The sequence below is a fragment of the Sceloporus occidentalis genome, unplaced genomic scaffold (genome assembly GCF_023333645.1).
Source record: "Sceloporus occidentalis isolate IW3139 unplaced genomic scaffold, rSceOcc1.0.p SCAF_7, whole genome shotgun sequence".
NCBI lineage: Eukaryota > Metazoa > Chordata > Lepidosauria > Squamata > Phrynosomatidae > Sceloporus > Sceloporus occidentalis.
Window position 1 is genome coordinate 55,529,194 of NW_028316987.1, and position 20,882 is coordinate 55,550,075.

Consider the following 20,882-nt stretch of genomic DNA (forward strand, 5'->3'; position numbering starts at 1 on the left):
GGCAACTGGAGCAATTGAGAAAGGAGGGCAACTAAAATGGTGAAGGGTTTGGAAACTATGCCCTATGAGGAATGACTTAGAGAGCTGGGGATGTTTAGCCTGGATAAGAGAAGGTTAAGAGGTGACAAGATAGCTCTGTTTAAATATTTGAAGGGATGTCATATTGAGGAGGGAGCCCCTTACTTCTGAGGAAAATTAAATTATAAGTAAAGACTACCAAAATTAAATATGCATGACAATTTGGAACGAACATTCACGGCATTCCATAGGGAATACCATTCATTTTATTCAGTGCTTCTTGCTCCCAGGAAAGTGTGCATACAACCTAATACTGTAAGCCTAACCGTATATATCTGTAAATGAACTGCACCATGAACTGTAACTCTCAGCATCACATAGCCACTATGTTTTTTGGCTGGCTGGGGAATTCTAGGTGCTGAAGTCCTTTTGCATCCAGATGTATGGGACTTTTTTGAGTAAACATTATTAGCCTGTAAGTCATATCCATTATTCCAAACCAGATGGTGAAACAAGTGTAAAAGTTGCCTTCACAAGTATTTGCATTTTTGTTAACAACTGGCCCAATGTTTTCCCCTTCCCACAGTGGCTTGGTACATGTGTGTATGTTTTATTTGAACTTTCCATAGTGGAAAAGGTAGAGAAGCTAATTGTTAGTAATGGAGAGAAAGGAATCAACCAGCATAGTAGGAGTAGCCTGCCATGTAGTGAATGAATAGCCTCTGATGTTCAATATTCACGTTTCCAAAATATGAATGAGATTAGAGAGACCTGTAGCTCTTCAAGGGTTACTGGCTGACAGGTGGACTCTCCCTCTTCACCCCTTCAGGTGTTAAAAAAATGATCACTAACCATCCTGGCATCAAATATACTAGGTATACCATTGGATGGCCTTGTATTCAAAGATAAAGATATGACCACTAGATTCCAAGCAATTGTTGAATAATCTGCAGACCTATCCAAAAGCCCACTGGGCTCCCTCATGTTCCCTTCTGCTGAAATCTCATTACTACAGCTTAATTCTTCCTGGATCCTTTTTCTGTCAGCTATCAGTTGTCCCTCATCAGTTGTCCCTCATCCATGACTTAAGGGAGTAAACAGAACACTGGAAGCAAATATGGGTATTGATGTTAGAAGATAGAACAGGTGGCAAATCAGAATTTGGAAATGTTACTTTTTGGACTACCTTGTGACCATGCACCCTGATGCTGGGGAAAAGATGCTTGAATCAGTTCATCCCACCACACACAGTCTTGAAGTTTGCCTATCTTGGTTTTTAAGATCTAGCAGATGTAGATTGATTAGGTAAATGTCTCACTACACCAGCCTCCTCAGTCTTGGATCTAGGAGTATCAGCCTTGAAGGAGCTGTAGTGCACCCTTCCTGAAGAGGACCTTCCTGGACCCGGAGGTATGTGAGAACTACTGCTCTATCACTAATATCATATATTTGGGCAAGGTATTTGAATGTGTGGTGGCTGGACAGCTTCAGTTGTTCCAGAAACAGATTATCTGGATCCATTTTGATGTAGTTTCTGGCCAAGATACAGTACCAAGATAATCTTGGTTGCTTTGACCAACAATCTATTCTGAGGAAAGCCATGGGGAATGCACTACCTTTTTGATTCTTCTGGGTCTCTCAGCAGCTTTTGAGACCATTAATCATGCTATCTTACTGGACCAGCTCTGATGGAGGGGGATAGTGATTCCAGGGGTTCTGCTCCTGTCTGCAAGGTTGGTTCCAGAGTGTGACTGGGGGGCTCCTATTCAGTCCCATGGCCACTGTGGTGTGAAGTGCCACATTGTCTGCCTTGCAGTTCAATATCTGATAGATGTCATTAGGAGTTTTGGAGTTGAGTGCCATCAGTATACTCATGACACCCAGCTCTACTCCTTGTCATCAGAGTCATATGGAGCTGTGGAGGTTCTGAAGAGTGGATGATGATGATAAGTAAACCGAGGCTGAATCCTGATAAAATGGAGGCTCAATGGATTAGTGGTTCCTGAGCGCAGGAATTGAGTATGTTACCTTCTCTGGATGGGGTTAGACTGTTCCTGAAAGAGCAGGCATATAGTCTTGGAATACTTCTAGATCCAACCTTGTCAATGGTGGCCCAGATAGACTCAGTGGTTCAGAGTGCTTGGGCCAGCTTCAACTGATCCATCAGCTATGAGCTTTCTTGGACAGGGATAACTTAGCCACAGTAGTCCATACACTGGACCTTCCTAGTAGACTACTGCAATGCATTCTCTATGGGGCTCCCTGGAAGACAACTCTAAAACTGCAGCTAATGCATTAGATGGCTTACTGAAATCCCATCCGGATATCCTATAATATCTGTTCTGAAGGATTTGCTTTAACTGTCAATACATTTCTGTTCTGAATTCAAGCTGCTGGGAGTAACATTTAAAGCTCTAAATGGCTTGGTACCTTGATACCTGAAGAAGCATTTCTCTGTCTATCTCTATGCCTGCTCTTTCAGGCATAAACACAGGTTTTTCCGCCCCATAATGAAGTAGCAGGTGGGTTGGTCACTGAAAGCTATATGGGTCAATGAACCAAGGGGTTCATTGCTCAATTTAAAACTTGCTCAATGAATGACTTGTTCAACTTCTTTCTGATCCTGCCACCTTCCTTAAGCCCTGACTACATATTTTCCAGTTTGTATTTGAATGGTTATAAAGAAGATATATATTTCAAATATTTCATTTGAAAGATGTTCTCAGTATGTCAAATTTTGCATGTCAATCAGTCAATGCTAGCCTGTGATGTATGTAGAATAGATCTAGCACTGTTTTTGAACCCCTGTCATATGTATATTTAATTGGGATTAAGTCTCTTCAATAGAGCATACTACTAAAAAGTATGCCTAGAGCTGCAGCCATGGCCCTTTAATGACTTAAATTAATGCTAGCATTACTCATGTACTACAGCCTCTGAGCTATTAAAAATTAGCTATAAGGGTACAACAACAACTGAATGCTGGTATATTTCTTCCTGTCTGAGGTATAACAGTGGATAAATATTATTTCTGCCTTTACATGAAAAATATCTTTTAAAAATCAATTAATTTGGCACATGCGTTACATAGTTCTTATTGGACCTGGCATAGTTCAATTAATTACAACGTGCAAGAAAGTATATTATAACAGTAGACAGACATCTCAGGCAGTTCAAGGTTGAGCATTCCCTTCCTATTGAGTGCCACTGTGACTGCCTTCCACTGACCTACCCAAAGGGAGAAAGTTTCTGGAATGATTGAACCATCTAATAATTTCTGTTGTCAACTTTTTGTGCAAGAAAAAATGGCTATTTTCCACAAAAGATTTTTTAAAAACCTATGAGAGAAATTAATGTTCTTTGCCATGGTTTCACAGCTTCCACTATCAGTATAACATGAATTTTGAAAAAATGTTTCACTTATCATATCTGTGCTGAAGCTTGAACAGAAAGCTTTAATCATTGAAGTACATTTTTGTTTTTTTAGGAAATTCTATATATGCTGGAGTGGTCATTAGAACAAGTCACATTTTATTCATAAATTTCATTTTATTTATTCCAATGTGCTCTAAAATTGATTCACCATCTTCCAGATGGAAGTGTGCAAAATGTAAACAATTTCACTAAATGTACTGTAGGTGACACAATTAAACTCTGGCTTCCTAAAAGTGGGTCCAAAATTTAAGGCTCACTGATTGCAATTGTAGGCTTCAGAGTCTGAAGCTGTACTGAAACCTTGTCCAGTCTAGGAATGCTGGAAATCACTTAGGACTGACCTCACCCTGTTCTTCCTTCATGCTGGCCTTTTGATTGTGTCTCTGGGCTGTGAGAGATATAAATCCGGAACAGCTTTGCCCCTGAATATTTCTGAAATTAACTGAAATTAACTGCCAGGTTCTGCTGGCAGAAGGGGATTTCTGTTAGAAGCAGTTTTGACTCATCATAGAATTGATGCATTTTAGGTTTATGATTTCACTGCCATACTGAGTTTTCTCTTGCTAACAAAATTGTAAGTAGTTATGATTCCAAGGATTGGCAGGTGCGTGCCACAAAACATTTCCTGTTTAGTCAATGATTTTAATAATGCTATATTAAACTTCCATCTAGCATGGATTAAGTTTGATGATTGACTATATAAGACCCGTCTGACCAAAATAATGTGCTCAATTCTTGCTATATGTTCTGCTGAAGTGTGTGTGTATGTTTAATTATATGCATTAATCTGGTTTAAATTTTTTGATTGTTTAATCTCATTTTTACTTGTGCATTTTGTTTTTAATTACTTGTTTTTGAATTTGTTTTAAACTCAAACTGGGGAAAAGGTAGAATAGAAATAAATATAATAATAGTAATAATAACAATAATAAGTAACAGTAGTAGTAGTTCTTGTTCTCTTAATAATAGTCTTAGCCACTCCCTCACTCATTCAAATTAATTTTTCCAGAATTGCTTTCTTAGAAGTAAATCAGTTTAATTTTTGTAACTTGCCAAGCAATAAATTTACAGCCCTCAAATTAAAAATGTATTCTCTGTTTTTAAAATGTAATGCAATCTGCTCCAATATATATTTGCTACAACTAATCACAATTCATATGAAACTATGTAAGAACATAAGAAAATACAATTGCCTTTAGCTGATTATCCCTGCATACATGCACACAAAAACTGCACAAAGGAACTTGAACTAATACGTTACATATTGGTTTTATAAATTGGCTGTATTTTTTAGGGATCACCATGTGGAGACTGGAATTATAGCCACATTGAAAACCACTGCCACTGGCACCAAAACCTTTTCTCACACCTTTTATCAATTGGTTAGTATAAATCTCAAAGCAGACTCAATGGATAATTAAGTACTGAATTTGAAATGGGAAAAGTTTTTTAAAAAAGAAATCTGCAGAGATATTACTATGAAGAAAACAATGGCGGGATACAGACGGGCAGGGGAAGACGTCTTGGAGGTGTATTCTGCTGAATACGGAGCCTCCAGACCGCCCGCCCTGGGGGCGTGGTTCAGGTGTATGGGGCTTCCACATGGGGGGCAGTGAAGACGCCTCACCTGGGGCCGTTTCTGACCCGCAGTTTCCAAACCGCCGCCTCGGAGGACGCTGCAAAGAGAGAGGCAGCTTCCTCACGGGCAGCCAAAAACGGGGCTTTTTTTTTTTTTTTGCCAGCTGGCGGATGCGCAGCTGCGCAGCTGCGGCGCTCAGCAGCAGCGGCAGAAAGCTTATGTGCACATTTAAAGTGCCCAAGCCCCTTTAAAACTTTTTCCCTCGCCCTGCCCAAGAACAATAGTGGTCTCCTGCCAGCTGGTGATCAGCTGGTGTTGGCATCCTTGTCCGCTTGCATGTTGGTAGTGTCACCAGCATCATGGATGCCTCCTCTCCTTTGGTCCCTACGCTCTTGCTGAATCTGCAATGCACAGCCACAGCTGTCGCCGCTGCCACCACTGTCCCCCTGCCATCCCCCATCACCTCCCTTGTACATATGTAAATATTTAAAGTTTTAGGGGTTTTTTATTGTTAGGTGAAAATGGCACAGGAATGTGTGTAGGGGTTCACTTTAAATTCCAAACTTTCCCCAATTCTAGCAGCGCATGCGTACATGTTGCTCTAGGGTTAGGGTTAGGGTTACGAGCATTAAAATAGAGTGCAGCTGTGCTGCAGCTTCCACATCTGCATGGCATCTGACGCTCTAATTAGAGCCTCGGTGCAAACTGCGCATGTTCCAGGACCCCGACTCATTATGCAACACAGCTGACTCGGAGCTTTTAAATGGGCAACTTAAATTAGCAGCGTAACAATTCTGGCGTACCGGTGCAGCAGCTTACAGACGGAGCTGCACAGCTGCGCAGCATTCAGAAAAGAAGCGGGGAAAAGCAGCACCTTTTTAATGCTGCTTCTTCCCGCTTGGGGCGTGCGGGCGGCGTGTTCATGGCGGCATTCAGGTAAGGGCCGTCTGAAGGCTCTACCTTCATGACATCATGAACACACCCCTTTTTGCCCGTCTGTATCCCGCCAATGTCATCTTAACTAGAAATAACCCTCTGCTTTGAATAAAACTATTTCCTCAGATTTCAAACTGATTTCTCTGGTACATTTATTACTGAACCTTACGTTAGTCAATGGATATGATCTATGGGACTCAAATTAAAATACATATTATGCCAAGTCTTGTGTCACATATTCTGGGAAGCTAGCATGTCTATTTTCATCATGCATTTTTGTTGGTTACTGAAGTATTGACATTAAAAATCTGCTTGGAATGGGTACTGACCAGAAGGAAAACCTATACATGATCTGTCTGTTACCTACCTTTGGTCAATCCTACATAGGATTGCATCCAGACTTAATCATATCAGGAGTGAACCCTCTCATTTAAGTGAAGTTACTCTTAAGTATAAGACTGGATATGAACCTACTGCCTTAAAATATAAATAGAAAGAAATGTTTGGAACACTCCATAAGTTTTTTGTGCTATCTGATACTTCTATAATGAAAGACCTTCCTGCTTAGACTTAATACCATTTTGAACCATAGCCTTCACCTCTTCCTTTTATATATCTTCTGCAAGGATGCACTCCAAATGCTTACTTCCTTATTTGATATTCTCCAGATAAACAAAAAGGGTATGCAAATAGTTAGCATATGTGCAGACAGACAGTAAACCATTCCCAACACACATCGATGTAGGTTGATCCAGTATGTTTACTATCCTCAGCTTTTAGAGAGCCAATCATCAATTTAGAAAAAGGTGAGGTAGTGGAGGAGCAGGGAATGGATTCAAGCTCTCTTTCTCCTGTCCTACCTGAACAGATGAGTAGACAAAAGCAGGTGAAAATGCAAAGAGTTTTTACATGATGCACCACAGGCATAGCTTAAGAGTTTGGCTATGACCCATCAATCAGTGATTAAACTACAGTGAACTGATTGTTAGAGGTGCAACAATTTGATTTTTCCCTAGAAAATTCTCTTTCATGTAGCCAGGAGTACATATTTTCAGTTATGCTGAAATAAAATCCCAATCAGTAATTCATCAATTTTTGTAGAGTTCTCTTCTTTGGAATGTGTGCTTTTAAAACTAACATTAGTTTGTAATGAATAAAGTTCAAGTTCTATTATATGTTTAGAGGTCTGAGATATCAGTTCATGTAAATATTAAGTAAAGCTTCCTCAGCTGCTTTGCTCTGCTTATCTTTTCCTTGTTTCCTTGTGCTAATTAGTAACCAAAGTCAGATCAGAGAAAGCCAGTGTTGAAGACAGAATAGTTTCTCAAAAATGTTCTCATGGGATACAAACAGTATCATAAATAAAACATTAAACCATATCTTCAGAAGGAAGGTACAGCTTTTCAAAGGCGGGTCAAAAATACTTTTATTGCAATGCAAACATGTTTATCTGAAGATGCCAGCCACAGATGCTGGCAAAACGTCAGGAATAAATTCATCTAGAACATGGCTACATAGTCCCAAAAACCCACAGAAAACTAGGGATGCCGGCCATGAAAGCCTTCAACTTCACAAACATGTTTTGTATATTACGTATTAAGTAACCCTCAAAAGTGCTTGTATCAAAAAGAAGGGCATTTTTCCATCAAATTTTTCAAGTTGTCAGTCCAGCAAAGGTTCATATAATCTCCTATGACAATATTTAAGTATTTAAAGGTTTTTTTGTGTCTTATATTTCAGTTGATTTTAGTTGCATTCCCTTTTGGATTTCATTATGCTAGCCACATCTTCCTTACTCAGCTTGTGCAAATACTACAGCAACTGTAGAAAAGGAAAGGCAGAAAGAAAGAAAAGCCAGACCTCCAAATTCAGACCCATTCACCAAAGAAAGAATAGGAAAAGGGAGATTTGCATGTTGTATTAGAAGCTAACAAACTTGAGATCTGGTCGGGGTGGGGGTGGGGGTGGGGGGAGGAATCAACACACATTTTAGAAACAGGGAATCAAGACATCGGCTATATTATGTCTGGGGCTAAAATGTTAAACTTAGTGGAGAGATTGGCGTTAGCCCAGTAAAAGTACATGTCTCAGACTCAATCTTCAGTATTTCCATATAGGTCTGGGGAGCCAACTTGTCAAAAACTCTGGAAAACTGCTGCCAATTAATGTAAAGCAATATTGAGCTAGATAAACTAATGGCCTGACCAATAGCAGCATAAGCTTGGTTTAAGTAACCTTGGTTCTCAATTTGGTTTAAGTCCAGTGGAGCCTTGCTTTACGTGTGGGATCCGATCTGCCCCGCCCGCGCGTAAGGCAAATCTCACGTAACCTCAAGCCCCATTCAATATAATGGGGCTTGTGCTCATGGTGGTGTGGCCATGCGCCATTCATTTAATGGCGATGCAGCTTTTGCATAAACAGGAAGCTGCGTATGGTGTGCCCACGTATGGAGTGGGTGCACTGTACCCTTATGTGCCCATGTGTATCACTAGCATCCTTTTGCAAGGGGGATGCCCCATTCATTTCATCTCTAGAATCCTATATGGACACAGTTCCTTTATATGTGTAGATAAGGGGCCGAAACAGACGGCCTTAAAGGGGCAGCTTGATGTCACCCCTTTGATTGCCGGATTGGGGCCGCAGCAAACACACACATCTTTTTGGCCCAAAAAGAAGCAGGAAAATGCTGTTCCTTTTTGCACCGGAAAAACCCCACCCTTTCTGCTGCTGCCGTGGCTTTTCAGCACTTCTGTGGCATGTGGCATCTAAAGTTTATGTGCAGTGAACCATTAGAAAGCCAAGGTATCACAAGTATCTCAGCTACCCTGAAAAAAGTTTTGGTTTTTGGAGTATTTTGGAATTCTGGGTAACGGACACTCAGGCTATACCATAAAGTCCATTATCCCTGGCACTCATTATGGGTTGAACTTTCCATTAATATGGAAAATAATAAAAACATTATTTTAAATCTTTGGATTTGTAATGACCCCACCCCCACCCCACCCTGATATATAGATTGATTTCTTAATCTCCTTACCTTTTCAACTGATGCATTTTCTTCACATGTTGTTACACTAGCTTTTCTTGATTCAGTTTTTGATCTACTCAGTCTCCGGGATACTTTTTCTCTAAGCAAAGTGGCATATCCAATATGTTCATAGATAGGATTTGTTGTCATTTTGGAAATATATTCAGATGCCTTGGTTTCTATATACAGCGTTATTAAGCCATCTGTAACCAAATCATGGATGGATTCGAACCTCTTCTCCCCTACAAAGTGCTTCCCATCATAAAAAAGCCTGTAGTTTAAGGTCTGATTACCAAATCTGCATTAAAACACAAGAACATTGTTGCCTTAGTGTTTGAACAATTAAAATATGATTTTTCATATTGTGCACTATATATAAAGGCCACCTCCTTACCAACTATGAAAGCATGGGAGGACAGAAAGTATAATAATATAATAGAGCTTATATTTAGTCAAGGAACCCTAGTGCTTAGGCCACATGAAATTTTCAACACCATAAGGAAGCTTATGTTCTTCATTTACACAATGCGCTACACATATATAAGCAAATGTTTCAGATACACAGAGTTTATGCTCAGTAACAAATATGTTAATAAAATATAAACAGTTCCAGGTATTCCAGGGTTGCTATAACTAGTGCACCACAAAAACACTTAGAACAATTTGCCAACAAAAGTAACAGAGCTCACCTAAGAGCTAGAGTATAGCATCCAGGTTGTCGTTGGCTTTCTCTGAGAATATATGCTCCTTCTACACCCCCAAGTAATTCATCTGCCTGCTCACGAGAAATGATCCCATGAAACCTGGTAAAAAAGAAACACAACTATTTAGACAATAATTCTATGTGGGGGAGAAGGCCGCAGGAATTCAAAGCAAAGAAAAATAAAATAAAATGGAGCCTATGAGCAAAACACAGGTAAGCCCAGCCATTAATGGGACCTTTCTCCCCTGAGGGTCAATAACAGGGCCAAGAGGGTACTGATGGAGGCAGGGGAAGAGACCTAAACTCCCCCTTCTGGTCTAGTGTGGTTCCAGAAACATCTGGACCTGCTTTAGATGTTAATTTTAAAAATTTATGATACATTTAAGCTTCCAAATGAAACATTTAGTACCACAAACACTGGAAAGCTCAAAACATGAGAAAATGAAATTGGCTAAAGAGGAAGCAGTATGCAAAAAAGCTCTACTTCAAAAGCTGAGTATAGCATCAGGTGTAATACCATACTGCTTGAGTGCTGCAGTCAATAAATCCCTTTTGGCACTGGGCATATACAGTAACTGGGCATCGCAAAAGAAGGAAATTTGCTAAGCTATTCTGCGTACTAGAGCCAGTAGAATTCTACATGCAGTGCAGAACTATTATGTATCAGTGCTTTTGCTAAAGTACAATAAGGGACAAATAAAGAAAATTCAGGATTTGTCTCTATACTTCAGTTGTAAAAAGAATGAATTTGAAGATGAATTTAGACAAAGGTTTGTACCAAGGGGAAGGCCCACTTGGCTTATGGGGTAACTCTTCTCTCTCTGCTAAACTCTTTCCTCCAAATACACCTTTGACCTTTTGGGGTGGGGGCTTTGATGTCAGGGATGATGGGATATCAGGGAAAGACTGACAATGCCTCCTGACCCAGAATAATTTGCTCCCATAATATGACATGGATACTGGGCTCACTCACTGACAAGCAGGGGTCTCAACTCTAATTATTTTAAAACATCAGGTGTTCTTACTACTGTTTTAATGATTTTAATTGTATTTTATTATAGTTTTTGTTGTATTGTGGATGTGTTTTAAGGCAGGAGGGGATATTGGGATTATTTTTTGTGTTATATGGTTTGTTATTGATGTAAGCCACCTTGGTCTTATTGAAGAGGTGGGAGAGAAATTATTGTTATTATTATTATTATTATTAAAACACAAAATTACTAATGTTTAAATTCTAAGGGTGTAGCTACACTGCATAATTAAAGCAGTTTGACACCACTTTAAGTTCCATGACTATCCTACAGAATCCTGTAATTTGTAATTTGTTGAGGGTATGCAGCTTGGTCTGCCAGAGTATTCTGATGCTTCACTGAACTACAAATCTCAGGATTCTGGAGGATAGAGTCATGGCAGTTAAAGCAGTGTCAAACTGCTTTATTTTTACAGTGTAGCTATACCCTATGTACTGTTATAAGAAATTAGTTTGAAGTGACGAGGGTTAAGTTTTGTTTTTAATTGTGATCAACCTCTCACTCTACTCCTTCAATACAAAAGAAATCAAGCACTTCAAAGAGCCTTTACAAGAATAATATAAGGAAGTAAGGCCTTATCACTCTATTGAAACCAATAATTCAACAGTGATCTTTGAACAAAGGCAAAACATTACATGCAGAGTAATTTTCCTATTAGGTTGTAGACACATTTAACTAAAGGAACACATTTAAGAGCTTTCCAAAACTAAGCTTCATTTTGCCTGAAAATAGCAAATGACTAGTAAAAATAATAATAAGCAATATCTTTCTTTTGCTATTATTCATACAAAGCAGCATGTTTCAAATGCTGACTATTGTTTGGTAGTGATGGGGAATAAAGGTTAAATTTAGAACTGCTGTTATAAAATCAGCCCTAAACTTTTTCTCAAAAAATAAATTAATTCTTTGACTGCTAAGTGTAAAATACTATTCAAAGGTGTATGCTGTGCTACCATCTGGGAAAGCAATGCATTCATATGCAAGCTGTGAATTCAGGTATTTAATGAAAAATGCTGAGCATATGGAAAGTAAAGGAGTGACTGTCTTGAGACACTGTAACTACTTCATTAATAAATCTATATTTAGAATGTTAAGTTGCACAACAGCACATAACAAATGACTGCTTATACAATAATTTTGTACAGTACATGGTTCAATACGTACTCTCTGCCATAGTATTTTGGTCTGTTCTCCACCTAAATAAAAAACAAACACACATGAACATGGACAACATACTTAAGGGATAAATGAGGGATAAATGAGGAGTGGTAACAATGCAGTTTAAGCTGTTGAAATAGTAATAACATTAATATTTGATTAATATCAAACAGACAAAATACATGGAGCAATTGTTCCAGGAAGAGCCAGTGTGGTGCTTTGAACATTGCACTACAGCACTGGACACCAGAGTCTGACTCCCTGCTCAGCCATGCAAACCCAGTGGATGACATTGGGCAAACAACACTCTCAGCCACAGAAGATGGCAGAGGGAATCCCACTCCAAAGAAATCTTGCCAAGAAACCCTGTGATAGCTTCACCCTTGGGTCACCATAAGTCAGAAACTACTTGAAGTCATACAGCAACAAAAAATGTTCTAGGATGAAGTGCTTTGTGTATGGATTAGAGTCCCTTGACATACAGCAAAGGTAGGTATTTAGGCAATTTGCTAATGAACATTTTGATTGAAAACTACATAAACTGAAAGGAAAACAAGTATACACTTATACCTCAGTTAATTCAGGAAGTAGCAAAAAGTACAACTCTAACAATTTGGAACCAAATCCCGGCAGATACCAAGGGCCCATTGTAGTGACCAAAGCCTTTAATGTGGTGACTTTTAAACTGATTTTAACCTAGAAAAGCTGACAAACATATGCAAATGTCTTATTAAAATCTTTCAATGCTCAGTTCATCATCACTGGAATAACACTGCTAGAATCCGTTGAGTGAGAATGAGTAGTGAAAGGCAAGAGCTTAGTTTATTCTGGGAGAATCTAAAAGAATTTCTGACCCATCTACTCTTTCGGTGCTCCTTTGAGGGGAAGCACAAAAGAGCTGTCACCATGGTTTCCCCACCTAGACATTTTTAAAAAGCCAGAAGCGGTGCAGCTGCAGAGAGAATAGAGAAGTTTGGTGCTTCTTTCCCTCAGGACAGATTAAGTTCTCACCCTTCACCACTCTACTCAGAGAAAGGGATGGTTCCTTTTTTGATAAGAGTTATGGTACAGTACTTGCACTGTTAAAGGTAGTCCCTTGACATGAATGTAACCAACTGTAGGGGGGAGTAATCATCTCTGTTACTAAGACGAAGAGCCAGCGTTGTCTAAGGACTGTTCTAGTAGTCCTGTGGCCAGCATGACTGCACTGTACGCTGTTACCTTCCCACAGAAGGGTTAACTATTTTATCTACTTGAATTTGCATGCTTTCAAACCGCATGGGAGAAGCTGGGACTAGTGGCCCCATGATGCAGCACTCGAACCTTGAACTGCCAACCTTCTGATCTTCTGATCGGCAGAATTGGCATCTTAACCATTAAGCCACTGATCCCCTACACTGGCCTACTTACACTGACCTGTGGGTAAATCGACCGAGGTTTTTTAGTTCAATTTTTTGACTAAAATTTCTCAATTTAAACACAAGTATATATGGTAGTTGGATTGTAGCTGATGTCGTCCTAGAAATTGATATTTGGTGGTATACTTAAATTCTTCATTTGCTTTAATTGCTTAATTGCCTTTTAATTGCTTTACTGATTAACCACAGAATTCTGTTTTTTTCATAATGAAGTCCACTTTGTGCACTGTTGATGGTCATTTTTTAGTGTAAGCTTTCACAAGAAAGAAGCTTGAGGTGAATAACGTACCTCCAGTCTTTTATTAAATTGCTGTTGTTGTATGCCTTCCAGTCATTTCTGACTCATGGTGTCCCTCAAGCAAACCTATCACAGCGATTTCTTGTCAAAATTCAGGAGGAGTTTGCCTTTGCACTCCTCTGTGGCTGAGAGGGTGTGACTTGCCCAAGTTTACCCAGTGAGTTTCCATGGCCAAGCAGGGATTTGAACGCTGGTCTCCAAAGTCTTAGTCCAACACACAAACCACTATACCAAATGATCTAATTTTATTAAATATTGGTAATAAACTAATTACAATATAAAACTTAAGGAATCTTTAAAAAAAATAAAAGAATGCGTCTATATACCAGCTTTTTAAGAGAAAAAGAAAGTATAAGACTGGCATCTCAATCATACACACCTCTTCTTATTATGAAATACTGTTACTTCTGTGAAACTGAAAGTATACTTGAGTGTGCTACAGACTACAAATTAAAGGAACAACTACCTGCATTAATTTCACTTGCATTGCCCAGCAGCAATGTTTGGAGTATAGTGCTCTTTATCAGGAGAAACACAACAAATTAATTGTGAGTGTCACACAATGTGGTCAAAATGTAAAGTGTAATAAAGAAAGAAATAGTATGCCAGCAGAGGGCAGTTCGTTACAGTCAAATCATTCTATACATCTGATGAAACAGACTTAAGTCCATACTAGCAATTTATTTCTCTCAGCCTCAGAAGTGCTACAAGATTTTTTTGCATAACGACTAGACTGACCATCCTTGCTGAGAGTGAGCTGAGGCCTGTATAATTGTTAGCCTTATTCCTAGATACAGTTGCCTTTGGGAATATAGTTTCATTTTTAAGGGTACCACAGTAGAGTTGTTGCATATAAGCTAATGGGAAAGTTTATTTTAGTTCAGTGACCATCACAGTTAATACCGTTTTGTAGACAAGCTCCTATGTTGCTTGCTGCCAGTGTTTACAAATACTTTAGAGGGCAATAAACTGGAAACCCTGAAGTGGCTGGCATTCATTACACAAAACAAAATTCTTGAGAACATATTGAATACCTTCTACTTATCTTTTACACATTCTCTGATGTATTTGCTTAAAAAGAGAGAGAGAGAGGGGGAAAAAACCCAGACACTATGATACATAATGCAGGGGACCTATCCAGACACTCAAGTCCAGAACAGTGCAATCTCTTTGGAATTGCTAGTGTCTATTTATTTACTGTATTCATATTTCCTAGTTCCTCCATGAAATTCAGAGCAGCATTTTAGCATCACCACAATTCAAGTGTAAAATGTCAAAACAACTTCATGAAAATGGCCGTCTCAAAAATAATGTTTTACTGGCTTTCAGGCATGGCCTAGTTCTTTGATTTCAAGATCAGAGTTCATGCAGATATGACAGCTTCTGAACATATGACTAAAGGAATATTTGAGAAAACCACATCTTACAGTGCATCCTACTTTATTTTATACCCCAAGCAAATCCATCCACAATAACAAATCACGAGAGAATTTACAATATAGTGTTGGTTAAAAGAATGGAGGAATTACTAGATGAATTTATATTAAATAAATGGTGGACATGGAAATTAACTAGATGTGCTCCTGAACTGTTGAAATAAGCCAGGTTCACTGAAGTAAATGGTATTTACATATAAGTAAATGCATCTAGGACTTGGCTCTTGCTGAGTCAACAAAACACATTAAGATTTCTGTGACCTTGAAGGGTAATTCCTTCTCCTTGGAATATATTGCAGTGATAACCTGCCAGGAGTGTACACAGTAGGAATATCCCAGAAATGTATTGTGACTAATGCATGTAGGAAGACTAAAGTATTTGCCCTAAAGACAATCTCTCATCTCAAAGAAACAGTCTGCATTTAAACAGATATCCAAATTGATATCAGAGACCACCCTAATAACTGTCTATCATTTCAGAACAAAATTATTTTAAATTGTTTATTAAAATATTTACACCCCACCCTTGATCAAGAACTCTTGAGGTAGCTTACAAATAGCATTGAAACATGTTAAACAGGTTAAAAAACTCAGTGAGATAATTTAAACAAGCTTAAAACATATTAAAACCCACATTTTAATAAAATGCTTCTTTTTTAGAAGCTAGTGCAAGCAATAAAAATTTAAACATTGAGAAGGGTTCAATTTTTCCAAAATTAAATGCACAGCAGAGCTAAACATTATCTCCCAAGCCTTAAGGCAAACATAGGATAAATTCTGACATCCTTATGAGTCAATTCATCCTCTCCAGTTTAACATTAGTACCATGTTTTAAAAGCAGCAGCTTAGTTTTGCTACCATTATTTTAAGCCACTAGATTTAAAGTTTCCATAAAGTATTTGCACAAGGACTAAACATCTGTTACAGTTTAACTTACTATCCAGACACATTTGCTTTAAGGGTGAAAAAGTTATTTCATTACAACTGTGCCCTTTTCTTACATATGTGAAGTTATTTAAATGCCAGCATATTTCATCACATTCTTCTCATGTGCCTCACAAAGACACTACTGCATTATATTATTTAATTCTCCAGTCTGCAGACTGTTGCTGCATGCAGCCCAGTTGAAGTCAAAGTATAATGTCCTTTATCTTTCTCTGTGTTGTCTCAGTTTTTTATTTTCTGAATCTATGGGTGTGCAGACATTGTAGTCCTATGATATCAGTTGTGCTTATCAGTACGCCCAGCAACTGAGGTCAGTTTGTTCATGAGTTCCACCAACTGGAGTCAAGTGCAGAAGTTGCTTACGGTGACAGACAAAGAATTGTGGGAACAGATTTATTTTTAGCATATTCTCAGCTCAGGAATTTACCACATCTGGAGTTCACACACAGATCCATTCACAAATTTCGGTACCCCTGACCCATCCAGCTACTCTCAGCAATCTAAGGCACGGTATAGAGTGCCAGGAAGAGGCGGCCGGGAGCCGCCTCTCTTTGCTGCGTAGCCGCACCGCAGTAACCAAATTGTGTGGCGTGGCTACGCAAAAAAATGACAGCTAAAAAGCAGCTCCTTTTCGCACCGCCGCAAACAGTTGGCACCGGTGCGAACATGTTGCTGCTGAGCAGCTCCATCTGGAGGCCGTGCAGCAGTGAAGTCATAGCTATGTGCGCTGTCTATTTGGCGCCGCACAGTGAGGACGCCCTCATCACATGCGAGGGATGAGGGGAGTGTGGGCAAGGCGTCCCTTGAATGTGACGAGGGCGTTCTTTGCGGCCTGTCTGTACCGGGCCTAATTTACAAGGAAAAAACAGTCATGTTGTTGTCACAGTTGTGAAAACTGTGGGAGTCAGAAACATTTTTTTTAATTGTCCTTGAAAACTTGAAAAATAACTACAAGATATATTTTCTGATTTCAATGCTCTGAAAATGAAGGCTGCTACAAATAAATCCTAAATGGAATACACTGTTTAGCAAACAGAGTGGTTACTTTTTAGCATTATTTCTCAGTGTAGAAATATTTTAAATATTAGCAAACATCTGAATGTGCCTGAGAGTTACACAAAGCATAATAACAATTATTATCCTATTTATGATCCTATGATTCTATTATAGGACCAAAATCTTATAATATCATCTTACCAATCATATAATATATGTTATAGATTTATTGAATGTACTGTATAAAGAAAAGGTCTTCTGGAAGATCTACTGCCAAAAAGTTCTTAATATTTTGCTACAGTTTTGAAGACAAAAAAAGTATAGTGTCAAAGGGAAATGCATAATTTAATTTCTAGTCTCCAAGATAAAATACTTCTCAAAATAAAAAATAAAGAAAATGAACTTGACTATAATCCAACATGCTAATATAGACATTTATTTTTTCCTCTCCAGGCTCAGTGTGCTTGGGGTAAAAGTGTAGATAGTAGATTACAGAAAAGGTTTTATCTAGGATTTTGTAACTGACAATACGCAGTGTCACCTTCACCAACTGGCAATAAGTGAAGATCAATTTACAACCACAGAGCAGTCTTTTTCTTTTTCCATAATTATGTTTGTGCCTCCACACCCATCATGTCTCATTGTCTAATCTCTTAATGATGGGAAAAACTTAAAAGTGCATTAGGAGGAGATGTACAAAATCCAGAACGTAAGTATTTGCATAAACTGGACTTTATTACATTAGTCATGGGAAGAATAAGGGAAGGAAGTAACAAGCCCAAGTCATAGTATCTTAGTCACATTGCAAACAAGAATCTTAATGTTCTAGTAACAGGAAGGCAATTTGTGCCAGAAAACCCTGGAGCATTTGTATAGATACAAAGATATACTGTATATACTTGACTATAAGTTAACCTCATGTATAAGTCAAGAGCAGGTTTTGGAGCCAGAATTATGAATTTTGATATGACCCATGCATAAGTCCAGGATAAAATTTAGATGCATGCAACAAAGGATGTAAAGAATGAAGGAAAGGAAAATGATGCCAAAGAATGCTGTGATTTTCTTGTCCAAGCATTCAAAAAGCCCAGAAGCAGCACCACAGTGGAGAAAATAGAGGAGGTTAGTGTTTCTTCTAGGTTCTCCCAGGCTGGACTAAGCTCTTATCTTTTGTCTCCCTACTCAGAGGGAGATGGTTCCTATTTTGAGTTAAGGTACAGCATTGCATTGACAATTTTTAACTCAAATTTCTAGACTTATACATGAGTACATACAGTATGTATAATACAGGCATAAGCTCCCAGCAAGTACCAGAGGGCAATGGCTAGGGGATTCAAGAAGTTTTATTCCAATAATGTAACTTTCCTAAACCCTAGTAGAGTATGGTATAAAATATTTCTTTTTAAATTATATATGGTCTAAAGTGGTTGCAAACATGGTAAATAAAACAGAAAAGACTTCAAACTTGAGAATTCTTAAGAGAAAGGCTTCAATGAAACTTGAACATTTCTTCCATAGGAAACTCTCTTTGCCTTTCCAGGAAAAGCCTCTCATATCCTTTTAACACTACTAACCCACTGTAATTATAATCTTCCATTCTGTACCCCTTAATCCAAGAGTGGGAATCGTGTAGCCCTCCAAATGTTGGATTACAAGACTTATTAGCCCTGGCCTGTCAATAATGAGGAATGCTAACAGTTGCAGTCCAACAACATCCACCTTTATCATATATGTAGGTTGTGAAAACTTATTGCAAGTGAGCTTTAAACGTAGAGACTGTACACATAGGCCAAAATAAAGCTGCTTTGGGTCACTTTGGAGGCATGCTGTTTAAATGATGCAACTGTCCTAAGAGGCTGGAAGCCACGCCTAAGGACTGGAGCACAGCTTTGGCACAGCTTCTGGCCTCTTAAGATGCATGTGTCTGTGCCACAATAAATGCAACATAAATCATAACTTCAATGTGGAGTTTAAGAGGGATTCAATAGGAGAGAATTTCATAAGCATTCATAGCACTGAATATTTCATAAGCAAGCAGGAGAGAATTTCATAAGCATCCATAGAACTGTGCCTAAAATAAATAAATGGTGACAAGATTTCACATATTCAGAAACAAAGTGTTAATTACATGCAATAACAGGAAGAGGAGAAAAATGGCACTAAGAAACTGACAAAACTGGCTGTTTGTAGGTCCTTGTTCTAAAAATTAAAAGCTAGTCAAAAGACAGATTCTACAATACCTCATACTTTTTCAGAATAACTAACAATGCAGGTAAGTAAGACATCAAGTTAAATTGAAATGAATAGTCCCAAGCTCTCCAAATCTGTTCAGCAAACAAAGCGGATGTGGTTCTTGATTCACAAAGACAGCCACAGCATTCCATGTGTGAGAAACCTGAACAATTGTATTTGCATAGTGAAAAGACCCAATATTCATCTCAAAGTATTAAAGTATTTTACACTATTTTGTAAACTCTGTTATGGAATCAATTACTTACATTTACTACACTAAGATGCTTGGGGATGTTTTAAAAAAGGAAAGGGATCTTTTTCATCTACTATAAAACCACAGTCAAAGAGATGGGAGAGATTACAAATGTTCTTTCTCTTGGACATGATTAATACACTCTAATTACTGGCAGCAAACCAGGTTTGTGCCTCCTTTCTTTCTGTTTTGGCTGCCTATTCTGATAAGAAAAGTGATCTATGATGATGGTAAGAACACAGAAATTGATTACAATGACCCACAATATTTTATACAGACCTGCTAGTTAACCATTATCCTCTGCTCCCAATTCTTCCCTTTCCTTTCTCTTTGACAATTCCTTTTAAACTTAGCTGAGCCTGAGATTTTCACTACCGTAGATCAGCTTTTCTTTCTTTATAAAGGTTATGTTACTTCTTATTTGGCAGCCTTCAAGAAACTTCCACATATGCCATAAGTGAGCACATTTTGCTAAAATGCTGAACAGAGTTATATGCATTTAAGCTCTGTTGAGTGAGTGCTGCCAAGGCAAAAAAGTAAAAGGTTTCAGAACCATTTTAATTGTTCTCAGTTAATCACTGTTTGCTAGGTAAAAACATCCAAAACGTAATAATGCAGTATTTCTTCTTACAGTACTGCTCAGAAAGAAAAGTGACAGGAGAATGTTCAAATTTGTTTTTGATGCATCTTTGTTTTTTTTTTTTTAAAAAAACAGTCAACCTTCATGGAAGGGTGAATAGGCTGTAGGAGTTAGTACATCATAGTAGAGTGGAGAATGTGGAGAGACTGTGGCTTCATATTTCCCACTATGGGGAGCCCTGTTGCTTGTTGGGATCCCATTTTGGTCTTGGAGCCCCTTGGAAATGTGAGGAAAGGGCAGCACCAAGGAGGGTGAGAAGTTTACTCAGGCAACAGTCTAGGGTCAGAATGACATCTTTTACACTTTGGCATTCAGTATCCTAAAGACACCAGATACCCTCTGATCTTGGAAGCTAAGCAGGTTCAGACCTCCAACAAATGCCAGGCATTGTACACTATATTTCAGAAGCAGGTACTGGCAAAACCACAGCTGTTTATTCCTTGCCTAAGAGAATCATTTGGAATTTGGTGGGTCACCATAACTTGACAAGTGACTTGAAAACACATATACAGAATCCTACTCAGGATTCACCATCTAATTATGAAAAGCAGAAAACCTCAAAAGTGCATGACTCTAGACTGGACCCTAGAGTCCTCCATTGAGGTACCAATTCTATGACTTGATAAGGACTTGGAGAAATATATGCTAGCTCCGTCCTGACCTGGGCTCAGTCTCTGGTGCTCAGGAATCTCTGCCTTAGGGATCTCTAGCTTCTCAGTTCCAGGGGTCTCTGGTTCAGTCATTGTACTCAGGCCCAGTGCTTCCTCTGTTGGTAT

At 38.6% G+C, this 20,882-nt stretch overlaps 1 protein-coding gene across 1 annotated transcript in view; it reads right to left on the reverse strand.

The window, feature by feature from the left end:
• The window catches only part of CHN2 (chimerin 2), a 187,663-nt gene that overhangs the window by 97,546 nt on the left and 69,235 nt on the right, over positions 1-20,882 (reverse strand). Inside the window, exons 4-6 of the mRNA XM_089533023.1 lie at positions 11,895-11,926; positions 9,686-9,799; positions 9,006-9,294 (exon numbers count right to left, since the gene is read on the reverse strand). Of these exons, the coding sequence (XP_089389149.1) occupies positions 9,006-9,294; positions 9,686-9,799; positions 11,895-11,926 (435 nt within the window). The remainder of the gene's footprint in view (positions 1-9,005; positions 9,295-9,685; positions 9,800-11,894; positions 11,927-20,882) is intronic.